The 25967-nt window shown below is 45.0% G+C and overlaps 2 protein-coding genes across 7 annotated transcripts in view; both read left to right on the top strand.

The window, feature by feature from the left end:
* Thrap3 (thyroid hormone receptor associated protein 3) overlaps positions 1 to 14007 on the top strand; it is a 56828-nt gene extending 42821 nt beyond the window's left edge. For both annotated transcript variants that reach the window (XM_015485268.2, XM_048815748.1), the window contains 8 exons: positions 1234 to 1938; positions 3273 to 3445; positions 4071 to 4182; positions 5266 to 5350; positions 7339 to 7526; positions 10097 to 10295; positions 10725 to 10868; positions 12419 to 14007. In XM_015485268.2, the coding sequence (XP_015340754.1) occupies positions 1234 to 1938; positions 3273 to 3445; positions 4071 to 4182; positions 5266 to 5350; positions 7339 to 7526; positions 10097 to 10295; positions 10725 to 10868; positions 12419 to 12640 (1828 nt within the window). In that variant the 3' untranslated portion in view covers positions 12641 to 14007. The remainder of the gene's footprint in view (positions 1 to 1233; positions 1939 to 3272; positions 3446 to 4070; positions 4183 to 5265; positions 5351 to 7338; positions 7527 to 10096; positions 10296 to 10724; positions 10869 to 12418) is intronic.
* Positions 14008 to 15243: 1236 nt separating this feature from the next.
* Positions 15244 to 25308, top strand: Sh3d21 (SH3 domain containing 21). 5 transcript variants are annotated; one of them, XM_015485267.2, is made up of 16 exons: positions 15246 to 15490; positions 15680 to 15837; positions 15919 to 15982; positions 16204 to 16322; positions 16535 to 16625; positions 16780 to 16835; positions 16925 to 16970; positions 17083 to 17183; positions 17294 to 17380; positions 17593 to 17635; positions 23425 to 23518; positions 23611 to 23663; positions 23793 to 23887; positions 24045 to 24913; positions 24992 to 25055; positions 25125 to 25308. In XM_015485267.2, the coding sequence occupies exons 1-16, from the start codon at positions 15487 to 15489 to the stop codon at positions 25194 to 25196; spliced, it is 2016 nt and encodes a 671-aa protein (XP_015340753.2). In that variant the 5' UTR covers positions 15246 to 15486; the 3' UTR covers positions 25197 to 25308. The 5 variants fall into 5 exon arrangements, with proteins under 5 accessions (XP_048671706.1, XP_015340753.2, XP_048671707.1 ...); XM_048815749.1 differs by lacking the exon at positions 24992 to 25055 and having other exon boundaries at positions 15244 to 15490; XM_048815750.1 differs by lacking the exons at positions 15246 to 15490; positions 16535 to 16625 and having other exon boundaries at positions 15573 to 15837.
* The last annotated feature ends 659 nt before the right edge of the window (positions 25309 to 25967 follow it).

Below are 25967 nucleotides of genomic sequence, written 5' to 3'. Positions count from 1 at the left end.
TACCAATGTAAGCCAGAGATCAGTAGAGATTTGTGGGTCAGCTACCAAAAAAATATGGTCTTTGCCAACATGAATGGCCATTGGAGCTGTTAGACCTCTAGGACCCACCATCTGCTGTGTTTGATCTGCATCAGCCCATCACGGTGAAGAGCCACACACCCTCTGCCTGAGGAGACTGGGCAGAAGGGGAGAGCCCAAGGCTTAGTCCAGGAAGGCCTTGTTTTAAAACTACAAGGTGGGTGTATGTCCCAATAGAAGCCAACCAGGCTGCGTGTTAGGAGAGGACGTGACAGTGCTTTCATCTTTCTACCCTGGGGCACACGGTGAGTTGGACCATGAATCTTTGTTTGTGTGGTTGGATGGATTGGGATGGCAGAGAGGTTACAGGGAAGCTGCATTGGGACCAGGTTGTGTTTAGGAGGACTTAATCAGCAAGAAGTTCCCTTTCTCTTTTTAGCATTTTCTTTGAGTCCCCTGCAGTCCCCTCAGTTTTTTGTCATAATAATGTAACTGTTACTTGATTATACTTTCTCCATTAATAGTACAGATGAGATGTTCAGTGTTCAGAGTCTGTACTTTATGCCTTCAGTAATTCTGCTTTAAAGTATAAGTTTTATTCCTTGCCAGGACTGAATCTCATTAGAAGATTTGAGCTTGGGCTCTGCTTTTCTGTAAGAAGGAGAATAATGATTTTTGCCACTGCCAACCCTCTTCCCCATTAACAAGTATTTTGTTTTTATTTTTGTTCACAGTATATTTCATATTTAGATCTTCTAGGTGACTTGAAGCAAATTTGAAGTCTCTCTTTGAGACTTGTATTTCCAAATGTGAGTTGTATAAAAGCAAAACAGTCCAAGGTTGAGCTATATGTTAACTTTGCTGAAAGCAGATTTTAAATGACTGAGTGAAAGTTGGGTAAGACACTAGTTTTTTTCCCCTAGACTACATTACAGGTAAGTGAATTTTTGTTTTTCAGTATCCTAAAAATAACTTTTGCCATTCTCTTTTTGGTTGTGAGACACAACTCCATTGACTCTTAAAATGCCAAGTTTATGGATCTGTAAAGGGCTGTTTTTCAGAAATCATTAGAAATTATAAAGATAACTGGTAATGCTGGAATCTACAAGCTATGTTTACTCAGAAAATCAAAACTCAAAGAACATGGATATGTGCTGCTGTAGAGAAGGGTGCTCAAGAGCCTTTTGTGTGTCTCCCTTGTGTCTTTATAACTAGGTATCTGGAAGAGCAGAAGTCAGAGAATGGGAAAGATAAGGAGCAGAAACAAACAAATAGTGATAAAGAGAAAGTGAAAGAGAAAGGGAGCTTCTCTGATGTGGATACAAAGATGAAATCTGATCCATTTGCTCCCAAGACTGATACTGAGAAGCCCTTTCGTAGCAGCCAGTCGCCCAAAAGGTATAAGCTCCGTGATGACTTTGAGAAGAAGATAGCTGACTTCCACAAGGAGGAGATGGATGACCAAGATAAGGACAAAACTAAGGGAAGGAAGGAATCTGAGTTTGATGATGAACCCAAATTTATGTCTAAAGTCATAGCAGGTGCAAGCAAAAACCAAGAGGAAGAGAAGTCTGGCAAGTGGGAAGGCCTGGTATATGCACCTGGAGGGAAGGAAAAGCAGAGGAAAGCAGAGGAATTGGAGGAGGAACCCTTCACAGAGAGATCCAAAAAGGAGGAGCGTGGAGGGGCCAAGAGAAATGAAAGTGGGCACAGGGGGTTTGTGCCTGAGAAGAATTTCAGAGTGACTGCTTATAAGGCAGTCCAGGAGAAAAGCTCATCGCCTCCCCCAAGGAAGACCTCCGAGGGCCGTGACAAGCTGGGAGCCAAAGGAGACTTTTCCTCAGGGAAGTCTTCCTTTTCCATAACTCGGGAGGCCCAGGTCAATGTTCGGATGGACTCTTTTGATGAGGACCTTGCGCGGTGAGATGTACTCATTGTTTATCCTCTGGGCTCTAGTGTCCTAAATGGTATCTCCTAAGCCCCCCGCCCTCCTTCCTGAGTACAGACTCTTGTATGTCCCCATGTAGTTCAAATGACAGTGCTGACAGCCTCATGACTGCCTGTCACTGGTGTGTGTGTCACTGAATGATTATGTGGTTAGGGGCAGCATTACTGAGGTGGAAAGATAATCTTCGGTCTCTAGTGACTCTCTCTCTCTCTCTGTCTCTCTCTCTCTCTCTCTCTCTCTATATATATATATATATATATATATATATAGTTATAGATGACACAGTACCTTTATTTTATTCATTTATTTTTATGTGGTGCTGAGGATCCAACCCAGTGCTTCACACATGCTAGGCAAGCGCTCTACCACCTAACATCAATCCTAGCCCCTAGTGACTGGTATTCTTGGTCGCTAGGTTCCCTATGCTTTTTTCTTTTGCTCTCTGTGTATCACCCCTAGGCAAGCTGTTCCCTCCATCCTGTTTTTGATGTCTGTTGCCTATGAAGCACCCAGGATTTACTTTTCCACTTCAGTTGAGTCACCAAAGTCTATAAGCCCCCTACCATCAAATAGCATATAGACAGTTCAGAGTTGAAGAGGCAGGGGCTGAACTTCAGGACACTGGTGAGGCCCAAGCTGGCTGTTGTAACCTGATCTAATCTCCCCAACAAGGTAGAAACTTGCTTGTGTAGCATTCCAGCCACTTCCCACTACTATAGGTTTTCTTACACACCTCACTGACTGGCCTTGGCTCACTAAACTAGTTCATCTTTTAACAATCTTCTAGTTTGTTGTGTGTCAAAACCAACAGTTACACGCCCCCTCCAAAACAGGATCATTGAACTTTAATATATCATACCACTTGAAGATTCCCAATGCCGAGAGGAAAGAGGAAATACCTTGGATACCCTTTTCAATAGTTATAGTGTGTTGAAGTTACTTTGAATTTGGGTAGATAAAGAGAATTTTGTGGAGCCAGGTACCGTTGCACACACCTGTAATCCTGGGTGTTTGGGAGACTGAGGCAGGAGGATCATAAACTTTAAGACAAAGCCAGTCTCAGTGGTGAGGCACTAATCAACTCAGACCCTGTCTCTAAATAAAATACCAAATAGGGCTGAGGATGTGGGTTTAGATGCCCCTGAGTTCAATCCCTGGTACCCCCCAAAAACAAACAAACAAAAAAAAACTTAGTAAAGTGCCCCTGGGTTCAAACTCTAGTACCCCCCCCAAAAGCATATTTTTATGTTTTAAATGTTTTGACTTTATGTCTTGTTACTTGAATCTCCCTGTATTTCTTTTTCAGACCCAGTGGCTTATTGGCTCAGGAACGCAAGCTTTGTCGAGATCTAGTCCATAGCAACAAAAAGGAACAGGAATTTCGTTCCATTTTCCAGCACATACAGTCAGCTCAGTCTCAGCGTAGCCCCTCAGAATTATTTGCCCAGCACATAGTGACCATTGTTCACCATGTTAAAGGTGAGTCGAGACCCCATTTTCATGTTGACTTCTTCTGTAGTATGAAGGATGAAAGTTTGCAAATAAAGGAACCTTTGGACTCTTTATCTCACTTAGAGGTTTGGGCTGGTTTAAAGAAAATTATACCAGGAAGTAGTTTTTGTTTTATTATAGAGACGAATATTTTGAAATACTAGCAATCTGTGATCATGATAATAGATAAAATCCTTAACGTGAAGTTTAAATGTTTTGAAACTTTAGAATGATAGGGAAAAATGTCTTTTCCGGTGGTCTTTTGCAGATCTTGTGCAAATTTCTTCCCCCCAGTTATTCTGTCGTCCCTTGGGCAAATAGAGGTGGGCTGGTCAGGTAGTGACCAAGAGAAGTAATATTGAAACTGGGTTGGGCTAGTTATAGGCTTCATCTGAAATATTGGTCCTGTGCTTAAAGGGACATCAGATCCTGGTTTTCTTTGTTGGTTTTTTCCCAGTATATGTGTGTGCTCAGCATTGGATTGTGTCTGGACCAGCCATTTTTCCTTCCTCTTTTCAGTGTGTTATACACTACTTGGGTGCAGGTTTGTGCAAGATTTAAACATTGTATCTACCCTTGGTAGCATAACACTCATTTCTTTGAATCTCAACAGAGCATCACTTTGGGTCTTCTGGAATGACATTGCATGAACGCTTTACTAAATACCTAAAGAGAGGAACTGAACAGGAAGCTGCTAAAAACAAGAAAAGCCCAGAGATACACAGGTAAAGACCTCAGTCTTAGCCTAGAGGTTAAAATAAAGAACTTCTCTTTAGATGATAAATTTATCTTGTTAAATTCTGCTCCTAATGCACCTTTAATGTAAAATTTAGGGTAGCATACTCCAGTCTGTAGGATAGCCATGGGCATTTATATTTGAGAATGATAGAGGCATGCTCTAAGGGTTATAGTCTTTTGCTTTGGGCCCATGGAAAACAGCTCTTTTTTTTTTTTTTAATACTTATTTTTTAGTTATAGTTGGACACAATACCTTTATTTTGTTTACTTATTTCTATGTGGTGCTGAGGATTGAACCCAGGTCCTTGCATGTGCTAGGCAAGCGCTCCACTGCTGAGCCACAACCCCAGCCCCGGAAAACAGCTCTTTTGATAAAAGTGAACTCCTGTGTTTTGGGGAGCTGGCAGGTGGTAACCCAAGATTACTATGATGATTGTGGTGTCAGTACTAGTTTTTTGTTTGTTTTTGTTTAAGCAAATACATGTATTTACCTATTGATTCTTTTGGAAAAATAAGCTCAGCTGGTTGAAAGAAGTCCCATTTGGTTGTGGGAATCTGTTCAGCACATAGAGACTTTGTTTGGAAACAAAGTCAGCCTTATCTGTAATTCTTCTGGTAGACAATTCAGTAGTTAGGAGGACCACATTTGTACAATAGTCTTATATTTTGGATCATGAAAACTACTTTTTAAGGTTAGCACAGGTGGTTTGTAGATGAGATTATAGGGAAGGCTACAGATGAGTCTGCCTTCTATACTGTCACACTACTGGGAGAGAAGAAGAAAGTTGATTTCTTAAAGAGTTTTACTTGAAACTTTATGGGTCTGTGCTTATACCTCCCTATGGAAGAATATAAAGAACACAGTGGGGCTTGGATGTGGCTCAGTTGTAAAGTGCACCGTGCTCTGAGTTCAATCCCCAGAACCCTCACCAGCACATGCACAAATACATATGTAAGTTATGAAACAATAATACAGAGGAATGTCTGTGAATCCATTGTCCAATTTAGGAACTAGATTATCAGTACTATATTTGCACTATAGTGTACTGTTTTTGTGTTTTCAATTTTAGGAGGATAGACATTTCCCCCAGTACATTCAGAAAACATGGTTTGGCTCATGACGAAATGAAAAGTCCCCGGGAACCTGGCTACAAGGTGAACTGTTGCTTTGATCAGTAATTCCAACAAAATGAGTGCGTTGGGCATGAACTTGACAGAAATGTGTTTGTTTAAATTACTCTCTACTTAAGTTTGTGTTTTTCTTTTAAGGATGGGCATAATTCTAAAAATGAACTACAAAGGGTTAATTTTTATTAAATGTATCAACAACCTTTGTGAAGTGGTTAGAATATGGTAAATGACCCCAGAGTCTGTTGAGGTGAGCTTGAGAAAAAAAAGAGAGGCGTTTTGGAACAAGTGCCCATGATGAGAGAAGAAACTTTTTGTGATATTTTTCTGCTTGTAAGTATTATCAAATCAACTGTCTACATGCACTATTTCCAACCATGATTTCAGAAAGACATGCATGTCAGAGGAGAGTAAAATATTCATATCTTAACTTAGTAGATTGTTTTCAACAACTGGTCCAGTTTTTTTTCCTAACATTGTACCATATCTATCATCTGTCAGTTACTGTTAATTTAAAGCAAAACATTACGTTGATAGCCCAGCTACATTTGCAATGATGTGCTTGTAACACTGTTACTAAGGTTAAAATTTGTATGTACTCTTTTACTGTGAAATACCTAGATCAAGTTTTTTTTTTTAATCTTGATATTTACTGACCTTCATTCACATCTGTAGTTGAAATTTAAAATGAGAGATGATTGATTAAAATTTCAGATGCTGCCGGAACTTATTTAAAAAAAATACTGATTGAGTTTCCAGTCAAAGTTGTCTTACTGGTTGAATGTGTTGAGAGGCACTCTTGTAGTGTTTAGATACCTTGTTTATTTCATCTTTAGAGCCACCACTTGAGACAAGTACTAGTGTTCCTATGAGAACTAGAAGTGACAAAAATCATCAACAGGTAGTAGTATAGGAAGCCTCTTNCCCCCCCCCCCCCCTTTCTCCCACCCCCTTCTCTCTTTCTCCAAGTACCAGTCAGCTTGGCACTAACTGAGACATCAGAGGAAACCTCGTCCTCCATGCTTCAAAAAGACAGCTCCTTAAAGATGCTGTCTCTCCTTTGGCTTGTCTTTGGAGGCTACAGAGACCCCATTTCCTCTCAGAACCAAAGTGACAAAACAGTAAACCTACATCCCTAACACTCCTGCTGTTAATTAAAGTTAAATATTATTTCATCAAAAAAGTTTAGTTTATTTTGCAAATGTTAATATAGAGGAACTGCTCATTTCTTCTCCTTTGGGAGGATTTACTTCCATGAGACAAATCTTAGTGTATGATGTCCCTACAACCATCTTACATCTTTGTCCTTGCTGATTTCCCAAGAATTGTTGAAAGCCATTACTGTGATGCTCTGGATCTTTGTGCTATTATTGCTGCTGCTGCTGCTGGACTCACACACTATACATATATACATATATACATATACATATATATATATATATATATATACACACACACACACAGCCTACCCTGATGGTTAAACTTTCTGAGACTTTAGCAAAAAATTTTTTGTTTTGACCTGCTGTCACCATTTTATGAATTCTCCATTATAGTTTTTGCTGTTACCTCTAGAGAAATTTCTCAATATAACTCAGCATTTTGGAAGGATGCTGACAACTCCCATTGTCTTTGTTCTTAGTACCCAGAGGTAGTTTCACATAGAGGATAAACCATGGTGGCTACTACTGGGTGTGGGGGGGGGGGGTTGTAAGCATTTCTACTGTTAGTGGTGACTAAGCCTGAGCCAGCCTAAAAGCCTTCCAGAGCTGATTTTGCTTTCTCAACTTGCAGACTAGGCAGAGTCTTTACTGGGCCATAGAGGAAACAATGAGATCCATAAATAACATTTTAAAAAGGCTACCACCCTTATTGTTTTAAAAGATTGGATTGGGTGAGGCGCCTTACATTTCTGGTGCTTCCTGTGCACACCTCCATTGGAATAGAAACCACATTTGAGGGTGGTTGAATTGGCAGTCCTGAATCCCAAAAACCTTCATTCTGACTTCTCTTGGCAGGCTGAGGGAAAATACAAAGATGATCCTGTTGATCTCCGCCTTGATATTGAGCGTCGTAAAAAACATAAGGAGAGAGATCTTAAACGAGGTAAATCAAGAGAATCAGTGGATTCCCGGGACTCAAGCCACTCCAGGGAAAGGTCAACTGAGAAAACAGAGAAAACTCATAAAGGATCAAAGAAGCAAAAGTACGTGAAGCCCATTATCCCTAATCAGACCCTTGAACAGATTCCCTTCTCTGCCCACTTTGGGCTGTTTATACCCAACCTCTTTGAGCTAAAGGAGTTTGGGGTTAGAAATTAGTACAGCTTAAGCAGTTCTTTCATCCATATCTTGAAACCAGAACTTCTACATGAAAGTGGTGTGATCCTTCTCCAATGAAGGCTTTGTGAGAGGAATTAACCTGTTAATCTGCCTATAGGGATGGTGTGGAGAATCATTGGGGAATTCTTTTGGCAGTTGTTTTAAACATGTTCTTTCTCACTGCACACTTTAATGAAGTGGGTGTGTTTTAGAAATGGCTCAGAGTAATTGTCAAGTAATAAAATTAGTTAAAGAATTAGTGAAACTAGATAGGACAGGATTGTTGATCTTAAGTGCCTTTTAAACTAGTCTATGGATAGTTCCCAGAAAGGTGTTCCAAATATGTCTTAAACAAAGTTGGCATTGTTGAACTTTGTAAGGTACATTCATACCAAGGTCCTGAGGTTTCTATTGACATTTTTTTCTTTCTTTCTTTCTTCTTCTTCTTCTTTTTTTTTTTCCTTTTTCTTTTTCTTTGGTAATGCTAGGGATAAAATCCAGGGCCTTGTGCAAGCATACTACTACTGAGCTACACCCCAGCCCTCTATTTACATTTTTGAGAGTTCCAAGCTTTCTAGACCATGTCTCATTAAAAGAAGCAGAGTTGCTGGGCACAGTGGCATACACCTGTGATCTCAGAGTCTTGGGAAGCTGAGGCAGGAGGATTTGTAGTTCAAGCTCAGCTTCAGCAACTTAGTGAGACCCAGTCTCAAGACATAAAATACAAATGGGGAATGGAGATGTAGCTCAGTGGTAGAGCATCCCTGGGTTCAATTCCTAGTACCACAAAAATAAAAGGAGGTGTGGCAGCCCTTCACCTTCCCACAAAAAGTAACTTTCCTGCTGTTTATGAACTTGAACTAGCAAGCATTTTTAAAAACCCATTTCCTGCTAACAGCTCTTTGAGATAAGTTGAATAGTTGGTGTAGTGCCCATTTGGCTCTTTGAAAGACACAACCTAAGCTAAGATCAGATTTGTCTAGGATCAAACAAATATCAGTTGACATCACAACTCAGATCTTTGGTTCCACTTTGTCTTGTGTTCCCCAGTTATTTATGTTAGGAGCCCTACCAGCTTTCAGGGCTCCCTGTAGATAAAGGAGCAGGGACAGGAAGTGGTACACAGCAGTCCTTAGCACTGCCCACAAGTGTTAGGGTTGGGGTCTAGTGAACTAATTCTAATTTCTCTCCCTGGGACACATTATTCTTTTTCACGTGTAGTGTACCCTTGAACAAGGCTTTGGAACCATAGTATTCTGTGGTTTGGAGCAAGGGGGAAATGATAAGCTAAGTCACTGTTCTCATACCATATCACCCTGCAGCTTAACAAAAAAAAATTTCTTATATAACTGAAGAATGCCTTGTCCAGGTTTCTAATAAGAGCCTTCTAGGACTCAAAAGTTGGGGCCTTTGTTCTCAGAGTTTGGCCTTTTTGCCACCTTAGAGGCATTTGCTACCCTCTCTACTACCAGCTGGCAGGGCTGGCACCAACCTCTAGTATATAGACAGTGACTCATCCTATTAAGCTAATTTGCCCTGGTCTGTAATTTCCCCCAGATGAAGGGAAGGGAAAGGAAATAACTCTGGGAAGAATTCCTCCAGATCCTAGGCTTAATATAAGCACACCTGTTTGAGCTGAGTGGGAGGTAGTTATATGGAATTGGACATATAATTAATGAGAGCTAGATTTGAATCCAGGCTCTGCTTAGCTCTGTCACTTGCCTCCTGTATGAAAATGAGGGGAGTGATACTGAATGATATTGCCTCTATTGAATTCTTGCTATGTTAATGTAGTGTTTAGATACCTTGTTTATTTCATCTTTAGAGCCACCACTTGAGACAAGTACTAGTGTTCCTATGAGAACTAGAAGTGACAAAAATCATCAACAGGTAGTAGTATAGGAAGCCTCTTGCACAGTACCAGATATACATGGCTCTGTAATGCTGACTTCCATTTCTATTTTTTAGTGGTACTAGGAATTGAACCAAGGGGTGCTTTACCACTGAGCTACATCACCAGCCCCCTCCCCTCCTCCTTTTTTTTTTTTTTTTTCCTTTCTCAATTTTTAACTGAGTTGCTAAGACTAACCTCAAACTTGGGATCCTCCTGCCTCAACTTCTCAACCCCTAAGTCATAAGAATTGCAGGCATGCACCACCACACCCAGCAGTTTCCTTCTCTGTGATTCACGTGTATCTTAGACTGCCTACCCAGAGGCTGTGGCTGTTTTGTTCCTTCTGTATGTTACATGTTGATCACAGACTTAGACATAGGTGTGTTACTGAATATGACTGACAGAATCCTGCAGGCTTCCTGGATAGGTAGGTCAGCTGGTTCTTTACAGCCATTCATCTTTAGGTCCTTTGTCACAGATCCACCTTGATTGCCTTTTGCTTCTCATCCATGAGGCTTTTAAGACCAGAGTCTGTCAATTTCCTAATTCTTCTCTTGATAGGAAGCACCGGAGAGCACGAGACCGGTCCAGGTCTTCCTCCTCCTCCTCCCAGTCATCTCACTCCTACAAACCGGAAGAGTACCCTGAGGAGGCAGAGGAACGAGAGGAGAGTGCCACAGGCTTTGACAAATCAAGACTGGGGACCAAGGACTTTGTGGGTCCAAGTGAAAGAGGCGGTGGCAGAGCTCGAGGAACCTTTGTAAGACCTTCCCCTTATCTGAGCCTCTGACTCCCACTAGTTCTGAATAATAGGTTTCTTCAGAACACCAGTTTTGTGTCTCTGATAGAAGCAATCCAGTTTATAGACCCCAGATTCTTTAGTTTTCATACCTGATTCCTCATGCTTTCCATTTAGTTTTGCTGTTCATAATCAGTCAGAAAGCCCCATAGCTTCCCATTTCAGAACTTCCCCACTTACTTTGGATCCTTCTGTTTCTGGGAGCCCTGGGCCGTGTGTATCCTCTGGGCTATAGACTTGGAATGTGCAGAGGGAATGGCCAGAAACCAGTTGAACCACACTCATGACTGGAGGATAGCTGTCTGTTCTGTGCCAATAGTATTTGAATAGAGTACAGGAATTTATTCCTGACTTGAACCTTTGTTCTTTCCCCTCTATTTATTGCCGCAGCAATTTCGAGCCAGAGGGAGAGGCTGGGGTAGAGGCAGCTACTCTGGTAACAATAACAACAACAGTAACAATGATTTTCAAAAGAGAAACCGGGAAGAGGAATGGGATCCAGAGTACACACCCAAAAGCAAGAAGTATTACTTGGTAGGTATCTGGGGCTAACCATGAAAGGCCAGAGGGCTTTGACACACAGAGTAGCTGATTCGTAGGCCCTTGTTGGTCTGTAACCTTGCGATTAAATGTGTCCACCGGCATAGAACACAGTAGTGCTAAACTACTGGCTGTTCTCTAGAGAGGTCAGTCAGTCCTGGTTTCCATAGGGTTTATTATAGATGTTTATGGATTCCAGGATAAGCAAGCATTGTTGCTCTTGCTTTTTTTTAGTCTGTGAATTTTTCTTTACTGCTCAGTCACCCCTAGCTTCTGTCACTCTGCAGTGCAAGATTGACAGAAAAGTCAGTTCATGATCTCTTTGAGGAAAAGAATCTGTCTCCACAATGAAATGCCACGGGGGCTTCTCTCATCTAAGTTATATTTCCCTGTTCTTCTGGGCTTCTCTCATGTTGGGCCCTTGCTAGGCAGTGTTATCTGACAGTGAGTGAGCTCTCTTGACCTTCCTCTGTCTCACCAGGCCCACATCCAAGTAGGTATGACTTAGTGTTGTAACCAAGGGAAATTTGCAGTTGGATCTCCATCACCCATCAGAATGGCTGGCATGACCCTGCCCTGTCAGTTACACAGCTTGGAAATCAGTTTTTGTGTGGATGGCTGTGCATGGCCATTCACATTTCTAGGACTGCTAGGATCCTCAAAGTGGAGCCTAGTCTAAAAGACTTTTGAATCTATTTCTAGGGAAATGTTGGATTGCCTAGGATAAGTGCTAAATTGTGTTGTAGGGGGAAAGAGTAAAAGTCATGAAATCCCTCTTTCCTGTATAACACCTGCAAGAGCATTTTCAGCCACTGAAGTGGGGTGCATGCGCATCTGTGGACAGAATAGGTTGGTGCTTTAGCTGAGCTGACCTTCAAAGACATAGACCCTATGAATAGACTCTTAGAAGTGATAGAGCAAATAAAGTAACAACTTCTGGTTTCAGAATTTTTTTTTTTTAATTCAAGCATGCCTTTATTTTATTTATTTTTATGTGGTGCTAAACCCAGTGCCTCACATGTGCTAGGCAAGTGCTCTGCCACTGAGCTACAGCCTCAGCCCTCAGAATGTTTTATTTATCAATCAATCAAGCCCAGGGCCTTGCTCATGCTAAGTGCTTCCTTTCTTAGCTAATAACTAGTTCTGACAACATTTCACATTTTGGTATGATTGACTTCAGACTCAATCTTTTAGAGCTGGTGTACTACATAACTCTACATAATAGTTGCAGTTCTAAGCCTGTTGTCTCATTGCATAGTGGAGGTGTGATAGTGATAGGGTAGATGGATGTGAGGATTAAGTAGATAACGCATGTCAGCATCTTCAGTGCTTGGTGAAGGTTTTTGTCATGGTGGTCGTCATTATAGTGTTCAAACTGCCTCAGAGAGAATTCCTAAGGCACCCCACTGGCATTCTCTTGGATCTGAAGAAGTGACATTTTTGGAGGAGTGGGTCAGGGAGAAAAGGATGAAAAGACTGGGTTTGTATTGGGTGGATGCAGAGGCAAGAGCTCTGGTGCTGATGGCAGTTCTCTTTTCTTTCAGCATGATGACCGTGAAGGTGAAGGCAGTGACAAGTGGGTGAGCCGGGGCCGGGGCCGAGGAGCCTTCCCCCGGGGTCGGGGCCGGTTCATGTTCCGGAAATCCAGTACCAGCCCCAAATGGGCCCATGACAAGTTCAGTGGGGAGGAAGGGGAAATTGAAGATGATGAGAGTGGGACAGAGAACCGAGAAGAAAAGGACAATTTACAGCCCACAACTGAGTAGGGGCCACTTCTGACAGGAGCCCTTGCCCAGGGGAGAGAGGCGCTGGGAAGAGGGCTGGTGAGGAGCTAGATAGAGGAGCCGTGAAGATTCTGAAAATCCCACCCCACCTCACCAGCCATGAAGAATCCTCCTACAGCAGAAAGTATCCCTGGCGCAGCGTCCCACTGGACAGAGGAGGCCTCCAGAGCCCTGGGGTCAGGCCCAGCTCTGGAGCAGAACACAACACATTGGGCTCTAGCTGTGTTTCATTTGTTGTTGGTGTGTAGGGTGGGGCTGGGGTCGGGAGGGAGAGCAATGCTTGGATTTTGGTTTGTGTTCCCTATTAGAAACCCAACAGTTTTGTTCTTAATTTGATTTCATTTGGAGCTGAGAGGACTAATTTGATGATTTGCAGTCTCTTCTCCCTCATCCTGATTTTGAAAGACTTTTCTTTTTCTTTTTTTCTTTTTTTTTTTTTTTAAGGCATATGTAGTAATATTAGCAGAAAGATTTAATTTGGGCAACTTTTGATTCTTAAAAAGAGAAAACAAAGCATGTGAATAAACATTGAAGTGTTCACCTCAGTTTGGGACCAAACTGCTTGGATCTTTGTAAAAACCTGTTTTGTATGTCAAGGAGGAGTTTAAGGCCTTTCTGACCACCTTGTGTTCCCCTTTTCTGCGCAGCCATGTATCACATGGAGTTGCTTCTAAACCTACTCCCCATGCACCCTTGCTCCTGTATTTTCTGATTTCTTCTGGGCTGGGCTGGGCTGGGCTTCCCATTTTCCACCAGCAGCTCCAGTATTCCAAACTTTCTAGTCCTGCTAGTCCTCAGCAACGGGTGGAAACTGGAGGGCAGTTTCTGGTCTGTTTTCTAAGAAACTTCTGAATTCTATTATCTTTACAAATATAAGATGAGAAAATAATTTTTTCAATATTTTTTATTAATCTTTTTATAAAATGAAAAGAAACTCCTATGATCGATTAAGGAAGGTGGTTATGGCTGGGTGGTTTGTGGGGTTGTGTGTTTTTTGGGTTTTTTTTTTTTTTTTTTTCTTAAGCTTTAAGTTGAAACATTCTCAGATATTTGGGGGGAAACATCCTCTTAAAATGGGTCCTTGTTCTTGCCTTCTGGGGAGGCGGTCCTGAGCAGGTGAATCATATGGCATTTGTGCATATGTTATATGCGGACTGCACCCTCCTCTTCCCCCCAACCTTTGCCTCTTGGGTTGTTGTGCTACTTTCCCCTTACTTTGCTACATTTCTATGGTTAAGTTGGTTTTACTTGAATGATTCATGTTTAGGGGAAAAAGAAAAAACACCCTTAAAATTTGTTTCAACTCCTCCTGCAAATAAAAACAATAAATGAAGTGGCAGATGTGCATAGACTTTGTTCATTGTTGCCTCTGTGTGTGTGTTCCCGGGGGTGGTAGATAACCTCCCACAATAGTTTCAGCAAACCTGAAAGAAAAAAGAAGCCTGTGGGGGCTGGACCCAGATTGTGACTCAGCCCCTTCCCTTCGGGGACTCTGACATTTCTCCACCCAGTAGTAACTCCATATTCCCACCCCAGTGGTTTTGTTTCATCCTGTGCCTTGGACACCTGAAGAACCAGATTCCTTTTTTTTCCCCATTATAGTGTTGAAAGGAAATCAGATGTTGAATATCCAAAGCCCTTTCCTACTGCAGCTCCAACCAGTGGCTTACCTTAACCTGCCCGGGGAATTGTTCCTCCCTGCAGGGAGTTATAGGACCTGTTATCGCCTTCCTGGGTTATCACCTTCCTGCCAGGATCTCCGCTGTCTGGCCCATCCCCCACCCGTTTGCCTCTCACCTTTTGGACCACGGGTCACGTTCGTGGGATGAGCAGAGGAAGGGGCAATGCAGGGGCGGGCAGGAGAACAAAGAAAATCTAAAATGTATAACAGGAGCAGGACACTCACTTATTTGGATACCAACTCTGGGTCCCCTTCTTCCTCCTGAAGGAGTCAGTTTCTATCCTTTAAAGCTTGATTTCTACTTTCCCCGCGGCGTTTCTCGGGTGTTCGATTTTTATATCTGGGGAAACGGATGTGTCACGAGCAAGGACTTATGTTTCCTCGGTGGGGCAGAATTCAAGGGCTGGGTTAGCAACTCGGCCTTCTCACGGTGCAGGAAGATGACCCGAAAGCCTAACTCAGAAGGGGCTGGTTTATAGGTGGGCCCAAACCTTTACACTCGGCTCTGGGCTTGATCATATGCTTAATAAAAGATGTTCTTGTCCTCCTCAAGGAAGTATCTGGGCTCAAATAGAGCCCGAAGCATGGGATCTTCTGCTCTCCTTCCATAGGGGGTGGGGGGGGGGGAAGAGTGCACCTTGCAGGAAGGCCGATGTTTGAAATAGGCGAGCAATAAATAGGCTTTCCGGACTGGAGCAGCCTCTCCTCCATCCAGGGTCCGATTAGAGCGACCGCTCTAAGCCCGGTGGAGCCTTCCGCTGGCGGGCTCCACCCTGGGCATGTGCCTCTCCCCACCTTTTGCCCTGCAGCTAAAAGCTTGGGAGCCAGTAGAGGTTGGCCCTGAGAAGGCTGTGTAAATGCTGGGTGGGAGCTTCCCGGTCAAAGCTAGGAGAAGGACTAGAATTCGCGTGGCCGGGGAAGAGCGGGAGGAGCTGTGACCCATCAGCAGTCTAGAGACCCTGGAGTCCTTACAGGGTAGGGGCAGAACCAGCTGAGCCAGGCCGCCCCCTCCCACGCCCACTCTGCATCTGGAGCCCAACCTACGGCTCGCGTCTCCGCCTCCAAGGCTCCAGTCTCGCAGCCCGTCCCACTCTGCCTGTACTCGGCCGCCTTCGGGACGGGCTAGGCTCTGGGAGCCCTGGAAGCCATGGGTATGTGCGCAGTGTTTGGGTGGGCTTCTGTACAACCTAAGGGGGACGTTGCACGCCTACATCACCCCCATTCTCCCGCTTGACCTCTACACCGAGCCTTGGACTCGCTTGGGGGTGCGCCCGCCTGGGCCAGTTTATCTTCCATGAGGCTTTTCTGAGCCGCGCCCCGATCCGGTCCTGCATCCGCAGAGGTCCTGGTCCTGGCTGAATACCACGCGCAGAAGGAGGATGAGCTGAGTTTGGCCCCCGGAGACATCGTCCGGCAGGTGCGCGAGGGGCCAGGAAGGGGCTGGTTGCTGGGAGAGCTAAGGGGCCATTGTGGCCTCTTCCCCAAGCGCCTGGTGCAGGTAAGGCCGGGTCGGGAGCGGGCTGGGGCGGGGTTGTCGGTGTTTGCTGCCCGGGAGCTTAAAGCCAGCCCTCATCCTCAGGAGATTCCAGTGGCTATGCGGGACGCCGGGGAGACCCGGAGACCGCGCTGCGCGCGCAGCCGAGGTGAGCTCCGGGCGGGTGGGCGCGAGCTGCGGAGGAGCGTGGAGGCGGGCGTGGCTCTGGGAGGGGCCGTAGGGCCGATTTGTGGCCTGTGATTGGTTCCAAGGACAATGCCCCACCTGAGGGCGGGGCCAGAAGATACTAAACGTTGTGCGTGTGATCCGCCCCCCAGCTCAGCTTACTGGGGCACCCTGCTCAGGCTAACCTCTTCGTGTCCGAACCAGGTCACCCCGCCAAATCTCGGGGCCCTCAACGATGGTGCAAAGTGAACTTCAACTACAGCCCGGAGCAGGCAGACGAGCTGAAGCTGCAAGCTGGGGAGATTGTCGAAATGATAAAGGAGGTGAGGGAATGAGATAAGAGGGTTTGGGAGAAAGGATGGGGCAAGGGTGAGGAAATTTGGGTGAAGTGAGGGTGAGGGCGATGGGAATGATGAGAGGCGCAGAGATGGAAAAGTAAGGGAGCAGGGGCAGGAGCAGGTCCTCCGGCTGAATGGAGGGTATAAGATTTCTAGAGACACTTGGCAGAACCCCTGCATCCTCCCCCCCTCCCCAGATTGAGGACGGCTGGTGGCTGGGGAAGAAGAACGGGCAGCTGGGAGCCTTCCCATCCAACTTTGTGGAGTTGCTGGACAGTGGGCCCCCAAGTGAGATCTCGACCCTGTGATCAGACTGCAATCTCCAATGACCCTCTTGGTGGCATGAGCCTGTGATCCACACATCTTGAGCCTGTAACCCCTTTGGTCCCTTCCCCTGACCTAACTGAATTCTCACCCTCCTAACTTTATTGTCCCCCACCAGGCTTTGGCAGCCCAGACATGTCTTCCATCAGCCCTGGATCCCAGCAGCCTCCCAAGGTAAATTTGCTCAGAATGTGCACAGAGGTGGTGGGTTCCTCTTGGAAGGGCAGGAGGCTCATCATCTTCTGCCCCTCTGACCCCACTAGCTGAACAGCCTGGCCTGTAACAGCTCTCCAGAATACCTGCAGACAGGTGAGCTCCCAGCCAGAGCCCCCCTCTCCAAGCCACTCTGACTTGGGGGAAGGGGACCTCCTAGACTGATGGAGGAGGGAGGGTTGGCTACAGCGAACTGACCGTCCCTCAGTCTTTCATCCTGAGATCTGCAGGGTCCTGTTTGACTACCATCCTGAGGCCCCAGATGAATTGGCACTGCGAAAGGGGGACATGGTGAAAGTACTGAAGAAGGTGTGAGAGGAACTGGGAGGGAAGGTCTCAGGGAAGGGGACCTTGAGACCCAGGAAAGGAGCCTGGGGGGGGGTGGTGCTCATCTTCCCGCCATGCTGTTTCTTTCTCAGAACACAGAGGATAAGGGCTGGTGGGAAGGAGAGTGTGAAGGCAGGAGAGGCGTTTTCCCAGACAACTTCGTCCTCCCACCACCCCCAGTGAGTACAGAGCTGGACACCCGGGTGGCAGGAGGCAAACTATTTTGACAAAGTTGGGGGTCATAGCACTCAGTGGACACAGAGGGGCATGAAGCTTCCTGAAAAACAGCTAAAGGGTGTGACACTTCCTGAGCCCAACTGGATGGTTACCCCAAATGAGAGTGGAATAGACTGGTGGGGCTCCTCTTTGATTCTGATGATGCTCTGTCTAGATCAAGAAGCTGATCCCAAGGACAGTGATCTCTCAGGAATCAGGTAGGTGCCTGAGGAGTCTGGGACTGGGGCATGTGCTCTGGGACAGCTATCAATCCAAATCCAGAGGCCCAGAAAATCAATTTGCAGTCTCCTAGTGATCCAGTGTACCCCAGAGGAACTTTCTCCCCTGTAGGTCAAAGGCCTGGTAGGAATGTATGTGAGTCAATGTGTGGGTCAGTTTATTTATGTTAGTGTGTCAGTGTTTCTCTTTGAATCTTGAGAATGTGGTAATCACAGTCTCTAAGAATGGACCCTATATGTGTTTTGAGTCCATGAGACTCTGTTCATGAGTCTTTTAGGTGTGTCAGTGAATAGCTCTGTGTGGATCTGTACGTGTGTAGTAGTGTGTCTTTTTGTCTTTGAAGTATAATATTTGATACATGCTAAAAATAACACATGACATGTGTGTTATAAAACTTAATAATGAGCACCCCACACACTAGCCCAGGCACTAAAATATCGCCAATAAGTTAGTGTGTTTCTTCTCCTTCCTATTCTACCATTTTTCCCCACCCCAGAGGTAACCACTATCTTGAATTTTATGTTTGTGATTCTCTTGAGTTTTTAAGGTTTCATAATAAGTAATATGTCCAAAAGTAAACTTCTTTTTGAGCTTTATAAAAATGGTAGCATGGAGCTGGGGGTGCTGCTTAGTGGCAGAGTGCTTGCCTAGCATATGTAAGGCACTGGGTTCGAGCCTAAGCACTGCATTTTAAAAAATAAATAAAATAAAGGTATGCTGTCCACCTGCAACTACAAAAAAGTATTTAAAAAATGGTACCATATGTTGATAGTTCCCTGGGACTTGGTGTGTTTTTTGTTTTGTTTTGTTTGTTACTAGGGACTGAACCCAGGAGTGCTCTATCACTAAGCTACATCTCCAGCCTCCTTTTTTTTTTTCCTAGCTGTTGATGGGCCTCCATTTTTATTCACTTAATTATATGTAGTGCTGAGAATCATCCCAGTGCCTCACAAATGCTAGACAAGTGCTCTGACACTGAGCACAACCCCAGCTTTTTTTCTTTTTTTAAAATTTTTAGATAGGGTCTCACTCAGTTGTTTAAGGCCTCTCTAAATTGGTAAGGCTGGCCTTAAACTTGTGATCCTCCTTCTTTAGCCTCCCTAGTTTCTGGGATTATAGGCATGTGCCATTGTGCCCAGTGACTTGGTGTTTTCAATTAACATTGTTTCTAAGATTCATCCATGTTGTGTGTAGATGGACATTTTCTTTCTTTTTTAAAAAAATTTTTAGTTGTAGATGAGCACAATACCTTAATTTTTTTATTTTGGTGCTGGGGATTTAACTCATGCCTCACGCATGCTACCATTGAGCCACAACACTGAGCCACAACTCCAGTCTAGATGTACATTTTCTATAATGTATAATATTCTTTGCAGGGAATTTACCACAGTTTATGTATCTGGTTTCCTGATGTTGGATGTTTTAGTTGTTTCTAGTTTTTTTTTTTTTTTTTTTTNCTAGCATGTGTGAGGCCCTGGGTTGGATCCTCAGCACCACATAAAAATAAATAAACAAAATAAAGGTATTGTGTACAAATCAAAAATAAATATTAAAAAAAAGAGAGATTGTTAGATTTTATGGTAAGTAAAGGTTCAGCTTTTGAGGTGACTGGGATTGAACCCAGAGCCTCAAGCAAGTGCTCTGCCACTAAGCCACATCCCCAGCCCCTATGAATTTAAACTTTTATGAGATAAAGCCAAATTAATTTTCAAAATAATTGTATTCTTTAACACTCCACCATCAATCAGTATGAAAGATCCTGTGGATCTTCATCCTCTTCCACATTTTGGTGTTATAATATTTTATTATTTTTGTGAATCTGGTAAGTCAAAGTAGCATCTCATTATGAACTGGATTTGCATTTCCTTGTTACACATTTAATAATGTGTAAGGGTTCTTTACATATTCTAAATATCAATTCTTTATGGTATATATATTGCCAGTGTTTTTATCTCAGCTTGTGAATTGTCTTCATTTTCTACAAAATGTTTACGAACCTAATTCTTCATTGTTATTATTATGACGAGCAGTACTACTATTATCAACAGCAGCAGCATTTGTGATGCTAGGGATTGAAACCAGGGCTTTGTGCATATAGACAAGTGCTCTTCCACAGAACTATATCCCCAGCACCCTCCCCCCCATAAGTTCTTTTTTTTTTTTTTTTTTTTTTTTTGTGTGTGTGTGTGTGTTTGTATGTGTGTGTGGTGCTAGGGATTGAGCCCAGAGCCTTGTGCATGCGAGGCAGGCATTCTACCAACTGAGCTATATCTACCCAGCCCCTATTTCTAGTTTTTTAAAAAACTATTACAAATGGTGCTGCCATGAACATTCTTTTGCCCATCTTATGGTTTACAGATAAGATAGTTTCTCTGAGGCTGGGTATGGTGGTGCATGCCTTTAATTCCAGTGGCTTGGGAGGCTATGACAGGAGGATCTCAAGTTCAAAGCCAGCCTCAGCAATTTAGCAAGGCCCTGAGCAAATTGGTGAGGCCCTATCTCTAAATAAAATATAAAAAAAAGAGCTGGGGATGTGGCTCAGTAGTTAAATGCCCCTGGGTTCAATCCCTGGTACCCCCCCCCCCCAAAAAAAAAGTTTCTCTCAAGTATACTCTTAGGAATAAGATTGTTAGGGTTAGAGTTGTGGCTTGGCGGTAGAGTGCTTGCCTAGCATGTGTGAGGCCCTGGGTTGNTACACATTTTGTTTTTATGGTGCTGAGGATCAAACCCAGGGTCTCACAGATTAGGCAGGCACTCTACCACCAAGCTGCACCCTGATTTTGCTTTAGTTTTTTTTTTTTTTTTAACATTATGGGAAGATTTTAAATTATTTCTTAAATTTCTTTAAAAGTTTTAGAATAGGCAGGCAAAAAATTCTTGAATTAGTTTGGCGATCAGCTTTTTAAATTTTTTTTTTTTTTAGCTGTAGATGGGCACAATACCTTTATTTTATTTGTTTATTTTTATGTGGTGCCAGGGATTGAACCCAGGGGCTCCTGCATGCTAGGACCCTCAGTTTTTTGTTTTTTTTTTGTTTTTTTTTTTTGTGATATTGGGAATTGAACCAAGAGATGCTTTACTACTAAGATACAGCCCCAGTCCTTTTGGTTTCTTATTTTGGGACAAGGTCTCGCTAATTAGCTAAGGCTTATCTTCAACTTGGGATCCTCCTGTCTCAGCCTCCTGCATAGTTGGAATTATGGGCATGTGCCACTATGTCCAGCTCTTAAAGTCAGTTTTAAAAAGTTGTATTTGTAAAATTATCCATTTAATCTGAGTTTTCCAATTATTTGTGTGAAGTTGCTTATAGTATTCTTTTATAAAATCTTTTAATCTCAGTGACAAAGTGACAATCTGCAGTTACAGCCTTTTTTGCAAGTTTGTGTAAGTGCTGCACACTAACCAGTTGGGTCAGTAGAGCACCCTCCTTTTTTCATTTCTAATAATGTAGTTCTTTTTTCTTTTTCTTTCCTTTTTTTTTTTTTTTTGGGGGGGGCAGGGTGCTGGAGATTGAACTCAGGGGCACTTGAACACTGAGCCACATCCCCAGCCCTGTTTTGTATTTTATTTAGAGACAGGGTCACCTAGTTGCTTATTGCCTCACAGTTACTCAGGCTGGCTTTGAACTCTTGATCCTCCTGCCTCAGGCTCCCGAGCCACCGGGATTACAGGCATGTGCCATCACGCCTGGCTTCTATTATACCTTTTTAAAAATAATGTGAAGCGCTGGGGCTTTAGTACAGTGGCAGAGTCCTTGCCTAGCATGTGTGAGGCACTGGATTAGATCCTTAGCGCCACAAAAAATAAATTAAAAAAGCATCCTGTCCATCTGTAACTACAAAAAAAGTTAAAAAATAATAATAATTATGAAGCTGCTGGGTGTGGTGGCAGGCACATGCCTGTAATCCTGGTGACTCTGCAGGCTAAGGCAGGAGGATTGCAAGTTTGAGGTCAGTCTCAGCAATTTAGTGAGACCCTGTCTCAAAATAAAAAGTAAAATGGCTGTGGATGGAGCTCAGTGGTAAAGTGCCCTTGGGTTCAGTCCCTAAAACCAAAAATAAATAGTTGTGAAGCTGGGTGTAGTGGCACGTGCTTATAATCCCAATGACATGGGAGGCAGAGGTAGGAGGATCACACGTCCAAGACTAGTCTCCAAGTCTTAGGGAGAGCTTGTCTGAAAATTAAAAAAGGCTGGGTATAGTGGCACAGGCCTATAATCTCAGCTGTGAGGCAGAGGCTGGAGGACTGCGATTGAAACCCTGCCTCAGCAACTGAGTGAGGCCCTAAGAATTTTAATGAGACCCTGTTTCAAATAAAAACTGAAAAGGGTTGGGGATGTGGCTCAGTGGTTAAGCACCCTGGGTTCAATCCCTGGTACCAATAAATAAATAAATAACATGATAATATTAAAAATTAAAAGGGCTTATACAACCAGAGATATGAAAAATTGTGCTCTATAGGTATAATATGGATTGTCATGCATTCTGCTGTCATATATAACAAATTAGAATAAAAAAATTAAAATTTGGAAAAAAAATTGAAAAGGGCTACTGCTGTGGTTCAGTGACAGAATGCCCTTGGATTGGATCCTTAATGTGTTTAAAAAAAAAAAAAATTGTGAGGCAGGCTCAGTGGTGCATGCTTATAGTCTAATATAGCTCCTTAGGAGGCTAAAGTGGGAAGATTACCTGAGCCCACCAGGAGTTTGAGGCCTGCCTGGGCAACATAGTGAGCACTATCTCAAAAAAAAGAACAGGAAAATGTATGTTCCTTTGCTTGTTGTTGGTCAATAACAATAACTCTCGAATGTGAAATATTTTACTTCTACTTCTTAATGTCTGTTTCCCCAGTAGACCCCAAGCCCATTCTAGCTACAGTGGGCAGGGGATGGAGGCTGAGTCATAGGCCAGGTGCCCTTGGGGGTGATCAACCTCCAAGTAATAAGGAGTGATCAGACTCAGGATATTTTGTTTTTCTGTGGGGCTGGGGACTGAACCCAAGGCTCTGTACCCGTGAAGCAAGTGCTCCACCACTGAGGTCCACCCCAGCCCTCGGGATGTATTTTGATGGTGGTGCAGACAGGATCTGCTGAGGGTTTGGATGTGCAGCATAAAGAAGGAAAAGGAGTCAAGGATGACTCTTCATTTCCTCGTGAGCAAGTGGGACACTGAGAAAGAAACAGATTTAGAGGTGGGAGGCAAGAGCTTGGTTTTGGATGTCAAGTGTGTGATGCCAGTGGCTCTTCAAATCGGATTTTTAAAAATTTATTTTGGGGCTGGGGATGTGGCTCAAGCAGTAGCGCGCTCGCCTGGCATGCGTGTGGCCCGGGTTCGATCCTCAACACCACATACAAACAAAGATGTTGTGTCCGCCGAAAACTAAAAATAAATAAATAAATATTTTTAAAAATTCTCTCTTTCTCTCAAAAATCAGATCTTACTTAACTCCTTTTAAAAAATTTATTTAAATTTATATTTATATATTTTTTATTTTATTTTTTGCAGTTCTGGGGATTGAACCCTTGGCCTCCCTTATGCCAGGCAAACACTCTACCAAGAAACTACCCCTGCCCCTAAGTGGGAATATTGAGAGGGCAGTTGAACATGTGTCTGGAGCTCAGGGAGGAAGAAGGGGTTAGAGCGGTCACCTTCTTGAGAGTCAGATGGGACTCATCTGTCCACAGTCTCTGCACACAGCACAGACAGGGCCAGACCAGCATATGGATGGCAAGTCAATGAACACATGCTTCGCTGCTCTCTCCTCCCAGCTCTTAATAAGGAACCAAGAAAGTTGATGCCCAAAACATCCCTCTCTAATGTCAAGAAGCTAGTGACAGCTCCCTCCAGGCCCAGCAAAGCCAAGTAAGGAACACGTGGGGTTGGGGGAAGGAAAAAGGTACAGAGGGACTGTCCCTCCCACCTGCATCCCAGGGCCTGATGGGGATATGTTCCAGGACATCTTGGACATCCACTGGCGATAGTCAGAAGCGCCCCTCCCGAGACTCAGGTAAGGGCTTCCTTCTCCAATGGAGGGGACACCTGGTGGACAGCGATAGGGTGGCTGTACTGAGGTACAGAAATGGGGAGAGATCAGGGCTCAGAGTAGCCTTGGGTCTCTGAGATTTTGCTCTGATAGGTTCCAAGGACAGCTTCCTCAGTGGGGGTCCTGGGCAACCTGGCAGAAAGCACTCCAAAACCCAGGCTTCCCGGCAGCATCCCAAATCCAATCAGGTAAGGGGCTGGAGACATGGGAGACTCTGGAGATACTGGGCAGAGCTGGGCCCCAGAGGTGTGGTGTGCAAGAGTGAAGGATCCTGGACAAAGGGGAACCAGACTCAACCCTTCACAGCATCCAGCCTTTGGCTGAGATCTCACCCCATCGCCACAGGAGGAAGAGCCCCGCCCGGCAAAGCCCCTCTCTGTGAATAGGACCTCTGCTCTAGAGAAGACTGCCACCCCAGAGAAGATCCAGCCTCCACATAAGCCCACCAGCCCAGAGAAGATCCTAGCTCCTGACAAAGTCCCCATTCCAGAGAAGACCCTAACTCTGGAGAATAAGGCCCCCAACCCAGAGAAGATCCTGGCTTCCAAAAAGGTCCCCACTCCAAAGAAGACCCGGACTCTTGACAAGGTTTCCACTCCAGAAAAGGTCTTTTCTGTGGATGAGGCCTGTGCCCTAGAAAAGAGCTTGACCCTAGAGCAGGTGTGTTCTCAAGAAGTCTCCCCTGGAGATAATACTAAATTCCCGCATTTCTCTCCCCCGGAGAGTTTGCAGAGGGCGAAATCCCTTGTGGCCACAGAGGCTCAATCCCAAGAGGAGGCTATCATGCCAGAGAAGTACCCCCTGCAGCCTGACTCCTCAGAGAGTTGCCTTTGTATGATGAAACATGGGGATAGCTCCCCACTCCAGAATGCCTACAAGTCTATGCCTGCCATTACGAAGCCCCAGACCCTGGAGAAGGCCAAAACCTTCCTGAAGGAGGCACCTGCGAAAGAAGAGCCTACCCCAAAAGAGGAGGAGATGCCTCTGACAGAAGAGGTGGCTCCCAAAGAGCAGGTGCTCTTTAAAGGGATAGACCCTGACCCCCAAGCCCCACACACTGTAGAGCCAACTCCAGACCAAGAGACTCCCAACCCCCATTTCCTAGTGAGGCAAAACTCTTCCGAAAGCAAGAATGATGAAGTGGATGTAAAGACTCTAAAGGATGAGATGGGGTCTCTAAGGGAGCTGCTGGGGCTGCTGGAGCTGCAGCTGGAGTAAGTGGACAGGGGCTGGGCGGTGTGGGGAGGAAGGGAAGGGTCTGAGGACTCCTCACCTGATCCTCCTGTACACAGAGGGAAGATTACCGACATCTGGGAGGAGCTCAAGAGCGAGAGGGAGAAGCGCCGGTTGCTAGAGGTGGGTGGGGTGCAGACCCCAGCGGGAGGGTGGTGACCGCTGCCGGCCCTGACTCCCTCTCCCCTCTAGGTTCAGCTGATGCAGAGCAGACCGAAGTCGCCGAAGCAGGGCTTCAAACACGCGCAGACGCAGACGCACTGAGGTTGGGCCTGAGAGGCGCCACGGCCGGACCTGGGGGGACATCCGGCTCGGGCCACCTCGCCCTTGTATACAGTTTTTAAAAACTCAAGAAAGTAAACAGCCCCAGACACGCCACGCTGATCCTGCCTGATTTGTGTGGGGGCGGGGCCTCTGTCGTGGGCGGGGTCTTTCGGCTCTCGCCGCCCTCCGCATTCCTGGCGGTCTCTCCCGGGCACATCTGGCCAACATGTGGCTCCCATTACGGTTTCCAAGGCCTGAGCACGGCTATTTTTACCCACCGGATGGTGGGGGGCGGGGAAGGAGGCATCTCCTACCTATGGCAACCCCTAGCCCGAGACCTGGGGGCAGAGGGGGCCGGGCGGGTTGGGTTCTGCCTGAGGGCTGGGATTCCGGAATCCAGCTGTGCACGGAGGTTAGGCTGAGAAGCTCTTCTCTCCGGGGCCGGGACATCCTCCCCAAGCCCCCACCCCCACCCCCCTCCCAGAGAGTCACCTATCCACTCGAATGCACCCTTGGTTTAGACATTAACTCCGTCCCCTCAAGCACACACAGTTATATTGGGGCTGAAAGCACCTTAAAGCGTCAAGGTCAGGGTCCCCAGACCTCGCCTGTGATTGCAGTGATGCCTGAGCCCAGGGCAAGGTGCTCAGGTGTTCCCGGTAAGGAATGCATATTATGTGTGCCACTGGCGGAATGTGGAGCAAGGGTGTGTGACTCTCTTTGCTATCTGTGAAGTGGGAACAAGCATGTCGGTCTGGCGGGGTGTACCGA

Source organism: Marmota marmota, unplaced genomic scaffold (genome assembly GCF_001458135.2).
Source record: "Marmota marmota marmota unplaced genomic scaffold, marMar, whole genome shotgun sequence".
Taxonomy (NCBI): domain Eukaryota; kingdom Metazoa; phylum Chordata; class Mammalia; order Rodentia; family Sciuridae; genus Marmota; species Marmota marmota.
Note: the sequence above shows the minus strand (reverse complement) of the source record. Positions and strands in the feature narration are given on the sequence as shown.

What these genes read in the sequence shown, in the direction of transcription:
- Sh3d21 (XM_015485267.2), top strand. An exon ending in GCTGGACAGTGGGCCCCCAA is followed by an intron (nt 16,626 to 16,779) that starts GTGAGATCTCGA and finishes GTCCCCCACCAG; the next exon opens with GCTTTGGCAGCCCAGACATG. An exon ending in AGCATCCCAAATCCAATCAG is followed by an intron (nt 23,888 to 24,044) that starts GTAAGGGGCTGG and finishes CCATCGCCACAG; the next exon opens with GAGGAAGAGCCCCGCCCGGC.